Source organism: Musca domestica, unplaced genomic scaffold (assembly GCF_030504385.1).
Source record: "Musca domestica strain aabys unplaced genomic scaffold, Musca_domestica.polishedcontigs.V.1.1 124, whole genome shotgun sequence".
NCBI classification, from domain to species: domain Eukaryota; kingdom Metazoa; phylum Arthropoda; class Insecta; order Diptera; family Muscidae; genus Musca; species Musca domestica.
In genome coordinates this window covers 439,568-451,147 of record NW_026712162.1, presented here as the reverse complement: position 1 = coordinate 451,147, position 11,580 = coordinate 439,568, and the positions used below count along the sequence as shown (strand labels likewise).

The 11,580-nt window shown below is 40.1% G+C and overlaps 1 protein-coding gene across 2 annotated transcripts in view; it reads right to left on the bottom strand.

Annotated features, from left to right (window-relative positions):
* Window positions 1–258: 258 nt before the first annotated feature.
* Window positions 259–11,580, bottom strand: part of LOC131800710 (uncharacterized) — a 47,423-nt gene continuing 36,101 nt past the window's right edge. For both annotated transcript variants that reach the window (XM_059118387.1, XM_059118386.1), the window contains exons 4-7: window positions 7,834–7,960; window positions 7,472–7,670; window positions 7,269–7,402; window positions 259–1,211 (exon numbers count right to left, since the gene is read on the bottom strand). In XM_059118387.1, coding sequence (XP_058974370.1) covers window positions 531–1,211; window positions 7,269–7,402; window positions 7,472–7,670; window positions 7,834–7,960 — 1,141 coding nt within the window. In that variant the 3' untranslated portion in view covers window positions 259–530. The remainder of the gene's footprint in view (window positions 1,212–7,268; window positions 7,403–7,471; window positions 7,671–7,833; window positions 7,961–11,580) is intronic.

Genomic DNA, 11,580 nt, shown 5'->3' with positions numbered 1-11,580 from the left:
CTCTGAGAAGAACTTCTGCTCTTCTCTGAGAAGACATTTTGCTCTTCTCTGAAAAAAACTTTTTGGTCTTCTCTAAAAAGATCTTTGCTCTTCTCTGAAAAAAATGTTCTGGTCTTCTTCTCTAACAAAAGCCTTCAGTTTTTCTCTGAGAAGAACTTCTGCTCTTCTCTGAGAAAACTTTTTGCTCTTCTCTGAGAAGGTCTTGTATGAGAAAATCCCGTTCTTCAGTATATAATTAAAGAACACCCATTTTTTTATTTTCTTGAATTTATTTATTAATTTAATTTTATTCTCGTCAAATTAGTTCTCTTTTTTTGGAATTGTAAATTTAGAAAAAAAAATACTCTCGTTATATAAATAATAATAAATCATTTTTAACAAAAAAATAAGTTTGCTAATTTACTAGTGTTAAACATTTAAATAAAAAACGTAAACTTAAAAATTGTCATTAAAAAATAATAATAAAACTCCAAAAAATGAATTGAAAACAAAATAAATAAAAAACACTTTTCTCATTCTGCACTTTTCTATTACTGATAACAATGCCATACGGCTACGCGTTCATTTAGTGGAGAGTCCTTTAACTGGGCCATTTGTTGGGCTCCCGCACCGCTTAACGTTGTTCCGCAAGCAGTGCCGCCTATTACCACTGTACCTAATACTAATTTTTTGGCCATTTTAGTTTTTGTTGCCAAAGTGGTTCGGATCATTAGCCGATCTAAATGCTCCATACTTGGCAGAGGTATATTCAGGGTAGCCACATCCTTGCCCACATCCCATTTCGTGGCCAGGGATGGATAGAAATTTGGTGATTTCCATGAATCGATGTAGATGCCATTATCGAAGACTGTTGTCTTTACATAAACACTACCCGCCGTTGCTTCCAGTTCATCTTTGACTTTATTCGAACAGCGCATGCGCGATGTGGTTACCTTTAGCATTAGTTTATGATGGGTCTTTGTGTTCACATTACTAATGCCCATACGCTTCTTAAAGTCCGATGTCATGCGATTGTTCCAAGATTTGGGTTCCTTGGTGGAGGTTACGGTCGAAACGCTAGTTGTGCTGCCATTTGAATTTATGCTGCTATTATTGCCACCATTGGGCACGGAGGAAGACGATGAACTGTCCGTATTGGTGGGATCAATGGTCTCGCCCATTTCTCGTACCTCTAAAACGAGTTCTACAACACCTTTTGTAGAATTCGATAACTGTAGGGAAAATAAAAAAAAGAAAACAAAACGCACAAATTATGTAATGTTAAAAGTTATTTACGTTTATGGTTTTTCTTAATGTTTTTGTTTTTTTTTTTATTCCAAATCTAGAGTAATGCTTTTAAATTTACTCCGTTTGCTTTTTTCTGCCAACTTTACTTTGTTTTACTTTCAACTTAGAGTGTGAACTTTATGTTAATAAACTACAAGTGAATAATTTTTTATCTCTGCTTTCACTTTTGTTGTTATGTTTTTTTTTTTTTTTTTTGTTTGGCCAGTCGAAGTTGATAGCTAAATGTCAAGTTTACCCAAAGGTCTTGTGCAGAGGAAAATTCCGAGCATAGAAATAGAAAACACATAAGACCAGGCACTGTATTATTTTTCATCACCCATAACCCGTCTATAATCCGCAGACTAGAATCTCTTTAAGAGCAAATGTATTCTATTAAAGTTAATGATTTTTTGCCAAGATTTTCTTCAGAAAAATCCATGATTTCTGGCCATGCAATTTCTAATCAAATAATTTTTTAATCAATAATTAATCAAGAATTATTTAAAAGTCCACGATTTTTAGTCTGTAAGTCCCTAGTAATTATTCCTCAAAAGTCCACGGGTTTTTGGTCAGTAGGTCCTGAAAATATATTTTTAAAATCCACGATTTTGGTCAGTACGTCCTAGAGATCATCTTTGGTCACTGGCCAGTTGGCCTTTGAAAAATATTCTTAAAAAAAATACACGACTTATATAGCCGGAAAGTCCTTGCAAAATATTCATAAAAATAAAGCAGCAAATGCGTGAAAATCCACGATTTTTGGCCAGAGAGTCGTTTAAAAATTGAATCTCTCAAAGTCTATCTTTACCACAATACCCCTCAGAAAAATCCATAATCCTGAATGTCCTACGAAAAACAACGATATATATTCCTTGAAATGTATTCCTAATTCTCGATCTAAGTTTGATAAAAATACTCCGATGTACCAAGTTTGGACCAAATCGGACACTCCCTTCAATCGACTCCGAATGTCCTGAAATAGATTCGATCCAAAGAGGGTATAAAACCGTTATTTCGATGAGGCACGTCTTGGCCGTATCAAATGATCTCAAGCTCTCTAGCCATATGACTCAGGATATAAAAATTTGGTCTTCACTAGAAGTCGTTGAGGTCTTCACAAGAAGACCTTGAGGTCTTCACTAGAAGGCCCTGAGATCTTCACTAGAAGACCTTGATTACTTCACTATTCACTATAAGACCTAGAGGTCTTCACTAGAGGACCTTGAGGTTTTCACTAGAATACCTTGAGATCTTCACTAGCAGACCTTGAGGTCTTTACTAGCAGACCTTGAGGTCTTTACTAGCAGACCTTGAGATCTTCACCGGAAGACCTTGAGGTCTTCACTAGCAGACCTTGAGGTCTTCACTAGCAGACCTTGAGGTCTTCACTAGCAGACCTTGAGGTCTTCACTAAAAGACCTTGAGGTCTTCACTAGAAGACCTTGAGGTCTTCACTAGAAGACCTTGAGGTCTTCACTAGAAGACCTTGAGGTCTTCACTAGAAAACCTTGAGGTCTTCACTAGAAGACCTAGAGGTCTTCACTAGAAGACCTAGAGGTCTTCACTGGAAGACCTAGAGGTCTTCACTGGAAGACCTAGAGGTCTTCACTAGAAGACCTAGAGGTCTTCACTGGAAGACCTAGAGGTCTTCACTAGAAGACCTAGAGGTCTTCACTAGAAGATCTTGAGGTCTTCACTAAAAGGCCTAGAGGTCTTCACTAGAAGACCTAGGGTCTTCACTAGAAGACCTAGAGGTCTTCACTAGAAGACCTAGAGGTCTTCACTAGAAGACCTAGAGGTCTTCACTAGAAGACCTAGAGGTCTTCACTAGAAGACCTAGAGTTCCTCACTAGAAGACCTAGAGGTCTTCACTAGAAGGCCTAGAGGTCTTCACTAGCAGACCTTGAAGTCTTCACTAGCAGACCTTGAAGTCTTCACTAGCAGACCTTGAGGTCTTCACTAGCAGACCTTGAGGTCTTCACTAGCAGACCTTGAGGTCTTCACTAGCAGACCTTGAGGTCTTCACTAGAAGACCTTGAGGTCTTCACTAGAAGACCTTGAGGTCTTCACTAGAAGACCTAGAGGTCTTCACTGGGAGAAGAAGACCTTGAGGACTTCATTGGAAGAAGAAGACCTTGAGGTCTTCACTAGAAGACCTAGAGTTCTTCACTAGAAGACCTAGAGGTCTTCACTAGAAGACCTAGAGGTCTTCACTAGAAGACCTAGAGGTCTTCACTAGAAGACCTAGAGGTCTTCACTAGAAGACCTAGAGGTCTTCACTAGAAGACCTAGAGGTCTTCACTAGAAGACCTAGAGGTCTTCACTAGAAGACCTAGAGGTCTTCACTAGAAGGCCTAGAGGTCTTCACTAGCAGACCTTGAAGTCTTCACTAGAAGATCTTGAGGTCTTCACTAGAAGGCCTAGAGGTCTTCACTAGAAGACCTAGGGTCTTCACTAGAAGACCTAGAGGTCTTCACTAGAAGACCTAGAGGTCTTCACTAGAAGACCTAGAGGTCTTCACTAGAAGACCTAGAGGTCTTCACTAGAAGACCTAGAGTTCCTCACTAGAAGACCTAGAGGTCTTCACTAGAAGGCCTAGAGGTCTTCACTAGCAGACCTTGAGGTCTTCACTAGCAGACCTTGAGGTCTTCACTAGCAGACCTTGAGGTCTTCACTAGAAGACCTTGAGGTCTTCACTAGAAGACCTAGAGGTCTTCACTGGGAGAAGAAGACCCTGAGGACTTCATTGGAAGAAGAAGACCTTGAGGTCTTCACTAGAAGACCTAGAGTTCTTCACTAGAAGACCTAGAGGTCTTCACTAGAAGACCTAGAGGTCTTCACTAGAAGACCTAGAGGTCTTCACTAGAAGACCTAGAGGTCTTCACTAGAAGACCTAGAGGTCTTCACTAGAAGACCTAGAGTTCCTCACTAGAAGACCTAGAGGTCTTCACTAGAAGGCCTAGAGGTCTTCACTAGCAGACCTTGAAGTCTTCACTAGCAGACCTTGAAGTCTTCACTAGCAGACCTTGAGGTCTTCACTAGCAGACCTTGAGGTCTTCACTAGCAGACCTTGAGGTCTTCACTAGCAGACCTTGAGATCTTCACTAGCAGACCTTGAGGTCTTTACTAGCAGACCTTGAGGTCTTTACTAGCAGACCTTGAGATCTTCACCGGAAGACCTTGAGGTCTTCACTAGCAGACCTTGAGGTCTTCACTAGCAGACCTTGAGGTCTTCACTAGCAGACCTTGAGGTCTTCACTAAAAGACCTTGAGGTCTTCACTAGAAGACCTTGAGGTCTTCACTAGAAGACCTTGAGGTCTTCACTAGAAGACCTTGAGGTCTTCACTAGAAAACCTTGAGGTCTTCACTAGAAGACCTAGAGGTCTTCACTAGAAGACCTAGAGGTCTTCACTGGAAGACCTAGAGGTCTTCACTGGAAGACCTAGAGGTCTTCACTAGAAGACCTAGAGGTCTTCACTGGAAGACCTAGAGGTCTTCACTAGAAGATCTTGAGGTCTTCACTAAAAGGCCTAGAGGTCTTCACTAGAAGACCTAGGGTCTTCACTAGAAGACCTAGAGGTCTTCACTAGAAGACCTAGAGGTCTTCACTAGAAGACCTAGAGGTCTTCACTAGAAGACCTAGAGGTCTTCACTAGAAGACCTAGAGTTCCTCACTAGAAGACCTAGAGGTCTTCACTAGAAGGCCTAGAGGTCTTCACTAGCAGACCTTGAAGTCTTCACTAGCAGACCTTGAAGTCTTCACTAGCAGACCTTGAGGTCTTCACTAGCAGACCTTGAGGTCTTCACTAGCAGACCTTGAGGTCTTCACTAGCAGACCTTGAGGTCTTCACTAGAAGACCTTGAGGTCTTCACTAGAAGACCTTGAGGTCTTCACTAGAAGACCTAGAGGTCTTCACTGGGAGAAGAAGACCTTGAGGACTTCATTGGAAGAAGAAGACCTTGAGGTCTTCACTAGAAGACCTAGAGTTCTTCACTAGAAGACCTAGAGGTCTTCACTAGAAGACCTAGAGGTCTTCACTAGAAGACCTAGAGGTCTTCACTAGAAGACCTAGAGGTCTTCACTAGAAGACCTAGAGGTCTTCACTAGAAGACCTAGAGGTCTTCACTAGAAGACCTAGAGGTCTTCACTAGAAGACCTAGAGGTCTTCACTAGAAGGCCTAGAGGTCTTCACTAGCAGACCTTGAAGTCTTCACTAGAAGATCTTGAGGTCTTCACTAGAAGGCCTAGAGGTCTTCACTAGAAGACCTAGGGTCTTCACTAGAAGACCTAGAGGTCTTCACTAGAAGACCTAGAGGTCTTCACTAGAAGACCTAGAGGTCTTCACTAGAAGACCTAGAGGTCTTCACTAGAAGACCTAGAGTTCCTCACTAGAAGACCTAGAGGTCTTCACTAGAAGGCCTAGAGGTCTTCACTAGCAGACCTTGAGGTCTTCACTAGCAGACCTTGAGGTCTTCACTAGCAGACCTTGAGGTCTTCACTAGAAGACCTTGAGGTCTTCACTAGAAGACCTAGAGGTCTTCACTGGGAGAAGAAGACCCTGAGGACTTCATTGGAAGAAGAAGACCTTGAGGTCTTCACTAGAAGACCTAGAGTTCTTCACTAGAAGACCTAGAGGTCTTCACTAGAAGACCTAGAGGTCTTCACTAGAAGACCTAGAGGTCTTCACTAGAAGACCTAGAGGTCTTCACTAGAAGACCTAGAGGTCTTCACTAGAAGACCTAGAGGTCTTCACTAGAAGACCTAGAGGTCTTCACTAGAAGACCTAGAGGTCTTCACTAGAAGACCTAGAGGTCTTCACTAGAAGACCTAGAGGTCTTCACTAGAAGACCTAGAGGTCTTCACTAGAAGACCTAGAGGTCTTCACTAGAAGACCTAGAGGTCTTCACTAGAAGGCCTAGAGGTGTTCACTAGCAGACCTTGAAGTCTTCACTGGGAGACCTAGAGGTCTTCACAGGAAAACCTAGAGGTCTTCACTGGAAGACCTAGAGGTCTTGACTGGAAGACCTAGAGGTCTTCACGGGAAGACCTAGAGGTCTTCACTGGAAGATCTAGAAGACCTAGAGGTCTTCACCAGAGGACATTGAGGTCTTCACCAGAAGACCTTGAGGTCTTCACCAGAAGACCTTGAGGTCTTCACCAGAAGACCTGGAGGTCTTCACCAGAGGACCTTGAGGTCTTCACCAGAGTACCTTGAGGTCTTTACCGGAAGACTTTGAGGTCTTCACCGGAAGACCTTGAGATCTTCACCGGAAGACCTTGAGGTCTTCACTAGAAGACCTTGAGGTCTTCACTAGAAGACCTTGAGATCTTCACTAGAAGACGTTGAGATCTTCACTAGAAGACGTTGAGGTCTTCTCTGGAGGACGTTGAGGTCTTCTCTGGAGGACGTTGAGGTCTTCTCTGGAGGACGTTGAGGTCTTCTCTGGAAGATCTTGAGGTCTTCTCTGGAATATCTTGAGGTCTTCTCTGGATGACCTTGAGGTCTTCTCTGGATGACCTTGAGGTCTTCTCTGGATGACTTGAGGTCTTCTCTGGAAGACCTTGAGGTCTTCTCTGGAAGACCTTGAGGTCTTCTCTGGAAGACCTTGAGGTCTTCTCTGGCAGACCTTGAGGTCTTCTCTGGAAGACCTTGAGGGCTTCTCTGGAAGACCTTGAGGTCTTCTCTGGGAGACCTTGAAGTCTTCTCTGGGAGACCTTGAAGTCTTCTCTGGGAGACCTTGAGGTCTTCTCTGGGAGACCTTGAGGTCTTCTCTTGAAGACCATGAGGTTTTCTCTTGAAGATCTTGAGGTCTTCTCTAGAAGACGTTGGGGAATGTTCACAACTCATTTAAAATTTAAAACAAATGTTTGATTATCCTCTCTTTTCGTATATCCCAAAATTTTTGCTTAAAATTCGTTTTTCTCGAAACTGATGTTGATTCGAAATGTGACACTCTTTGAGTCAATGAGCTATATATCGTTTACTCTTCATCGACTTACATTATTGTTATTATCATTTGGTTTCTTAACTGTCGTATTTATGTCCTTAATGGGCATCCACAATTCCTCCGTGGCAAAGACGCCACGCGAGTTGCGTTTAAATAGCTTTGGTTGTAAATAACAGGTAACGGCACCTGAAATACAAAAACGAAAACAAAATCATTATTAATAATTAATTAATAATCTTCCAAATTTGATCTCACCTAAATTCCTTCTCGATTCACTGATTGTCAGCGGGGGCATTGAATCCCTTGGGTTGTCCTGGGTTTTGCGTTTATTTTTCGTATTCTCCTTGTCATCATTGTTCGTTGTTTTCTCTGACTTCTCTTCGAATATGTTTTGCATTAGATTGGAACTTTTGTCCTTGAGCGAGCGATAGGTTTTGCTAAAGCGATTAAATGACTACAAGAACACAGAAAAATGAAGGGAAATCCCCCCAGAGAACACAAATTAGATTATGAAATATTTAATAATGCAATTTTTCAAATTATTGGCATTTTTTGTTAGTTTCTTATTTTTTCTTCATATTGTGCTCCCACAAATCAATTTGGCCCGGCCAACCTACCGTTGGTGGTAATTCCAGCAGGGCATAAACTGTAAAAACCACAAATTGTCCAGCCAAAAGTTCTTCAGGCGTAAATTCTGCCACAGCAGCTTTGCTGCCACGACGTGATGAATGTTTCAGTGAAGGTCTGAAAATGGAAATAGAAAAGAAAAACCTCAATCATAAATGCTTCAATTATTTTTGTGAAAAATTGCCTTTGTCCATGGGTTTTTTTCCAATCGCCAAGTTGTAGACAAACTTTGGTAGCTTAAGCTACGAAATTTGAATGAAAAATTGAAATGCACTTCTTGTCATCATGTTGGGTGGTCGGTGTTTTTACATTGTATTATGGGTGGTATTATTACATCGTTACACTTTCAATTTTATTTTCAATTTTGCATGGCTCTGAATTGAACTCAGCAAGTCATTGGCATTGGGCGATGTCATTCAGGCATTAAATATTGCATAATAAGGTTTACATTAAGTTTACAGTTATGGGAACATTTTCACCATCAACGAGGTCAATGTTCGGGATTTTGAAAGAAAAATTACACTGTCATAAATAAATTAAATTTAAGAGAAGACACATCTATCGGCCTTATTTCTCACTCAGAGGTTATGAAAGCAGGGTTTATGAGCTTGAGAGAAGACGCATCTATCGGCGTTATTTCTACCCCAATCATATGGCTACGGAGCCTCATCGAAATGACGGTCTTCGGAACAAATCCGTTTCAGGACATTTTTTAAACTTGATACATCGTAATATTATTATCAAACTTTGGTCGAGTTCGGAGATTAGTAATATTGGTCTACTCCTTCTGGCAGCTTCCCCACAAAAAGTAAAAAATTCCTTATAGAACAAACAAGTAAAAAAACATTAAGTTCGGCCGGGCCAAACTTTTAATACCCTCCACCGTAGGGTAAAAGAAACATTAGAAGAAATGTGGCAAAAACCTTTAAAATGCCGATTATGGGGAGGTACCGTAATATGGGGGCTACACCAAAACGTGGACCTATAATTAGAATGTTTCGCCACACGAACTAGGACCCATTATGACCCACAAATACCAACTTTTAGACAAATCAGTGAAAAAATGTGGCAAAAACCATCAAAATACCGAATATCGGGAGGTACCGTTATATGGGGGCTATACCAAATCATGGACCCTTACATGCAATGTTTCGCCACCGGAGCTGGAACCCATTATGACCAACAAATACCGATTTTCAGACAAATCCGTGGAAAAATGTTGCAAAAATCATCAAATTACCGAATATCTGGAGGTACCGTTATATGGGGGCTATACCAAATTATGGACCCATACATGCAATGTTCCGCCACCGGAGCTGGAAACCATTATGACCAACAAATACCAATTTTTAGACAAATCCGTGAAAAAATGTGGCAAAAAAAAAATAAAATAAAATACCGAATATCGGGAGGTTCCTTTATATGGGGGCTATACCACAACGTGGACCTATACATGCAATGTTTTGCCACACACTCAGGGACCCGTTATGACCTACAAATACCAATTTCCAGACAAATCCGTGAAAAAATGTGGCATAAATAATGAAAATAACGAATATCGGGAGGTACCGTTATATGGGGACTATACCAGAACGTGGACCGATATATCTCATTTTCAATACCAACCATCCTAGACACAATGCAAATAGCTCTGCTAAATTTTGGAGCTCTACGTCAAATAATGTGGGCTGTATCGTGATTTCAACAGACAGACAGACGGACAGACAGACAGACGGACATCGTTAAATCGATTTAGAATTTTATGCTGATTATGAATATATATACTTTATGGGGTCTAAGACGAATATTTAAGGATGTTACAAACGGAATGACAAAGTTAATATACCCTCCTTTCAAAGGTGGAAGGTATAAAAAGGATGATACGATTTTATGCAAACTTTGCAAATTCTAATATTTTTATCAGTGCTAAGTCAGGTCAGGCAAAAATGAACAATAACGGCTCACTCCATCAAGTACCTCCAAAATTTTGAAGTCTTATAAAATGTGAAATAAAGTCCGATTATTCTCAAATTTCCCACATCTCAGTATTTTTATCAACACCAGATCTGTTATAGATAACTAATAGAACAAACCACTCCTTCTGGTACCTTCCCCACAATCAGTAAAAATTTTGACCAACCATGGAGCTCATGGGAACAACCATGAAGCTCAAGGCAACAATATCACGACTTTTTCAAACTTTGTGCATTAAATTTTTTTTTAACAGTCAGATATTTGTTGCGAATATGGAACTTATCGGCGCACTCCTTCTAGAAACGAACAGTGATCTCAAAATGAACATTAAGGATTTCAGTCCTATACCTTCGACCAGTAACAAATTTAATACCACTTAGTACTTTTCGATTATTGTACGCATTTCCAGAACCACCTCCATATCTCAATTCCTGACATGAACAGAGGCCACAATATCAAATTTCGGGATTCTAGATCTATTCAAATCAAAAATAACAAATTTAGTACCACTTAGTACTTTTCATACAAATCCAGACACAATCAGAGACTTCAATATCAAATTTGAGGATTTCAGCTTTATTCCTGCACCCAATGCCAAATATAGTACCATTCCGTAATTTTCGTACAATTATAGTACACATTTCCAACATCACGTCCATATCTTATCCACAGACACCCACCTCCATATCTCAATCCCAGACACGAACAGATACTACAATATCAAATTTCGGAGTTCTAGTACTATCCCTTCACTCAATACCAAATTTAGTACCACTTAGTACTTTTCGTACAAATCCAAATACAAGCAGAGACCTGAATATCAAATTTGAGGTTTCCAGCTATATTCCTTCACTCAATACTAAATATAGTACCATTCCGTACTTTTCGTACAATTATAGTACACATTTTCAACACCACCTCGCTATCTTAACAACAGACACCAACAGCGACCTTAATGTTAAATCTGAGGATTCCAGCCGTATCCCTTCACCCAATACCAAATTTAGTACCTTTTAGTACTTTTCGTACAAATATAGGACATGTTTCAAAACCACCGAAAAATCTCAAACACAGATACCATCCTTAATATAAATATTAAATTTCAGAATTTTATTTCTATCTCTTAACCCAATAACAAATGTAGTACCATGTACTTTTCGTACAGTTGAAGTACATATTTCCGAAATCATATCCATATGACCAGGCTACAAATTTCAAGCACTATCTGTTTACGCTATAACCTTTTGTACTTAATATAGTACTATTTCAACATTTTCAATCCCAACTTTAACCTAACACCAACAGGGACCCCAATACCATAATTTCGAAATTACACCTATATCCCTTCACTCAATACTAAATTTTGTACCACTTAGTACTTTTGGTACAATGATAAAACACATTTTCAAAACTAACTACCACAGACACCAACAGTGACATCCATATAAAAATGCAGGATTTCAGCTCTTTTATTTTACCCAATACCTAATTTAGTACCAATAAGTACTTTTCGTACAATTATGGTACATATTTTCAGACTGCACAAGAACAGCGACCCTAATGCATATTTAAAAATTCCAGCTTTATCCATCCACCCAATTTCAAGTTGTAACAAATAAAGTACTTTTTAGTACTTTTCGTGCACTTGTAGTACCCTTTTCTAAAACAACCTCTTTTTTTAAAAACCTGGTGGTAGGTACGGCGATCCCAATACAAAATTTCATAATTCCAGCTATGCCAGTTCACACTAAATCAAACTGCTC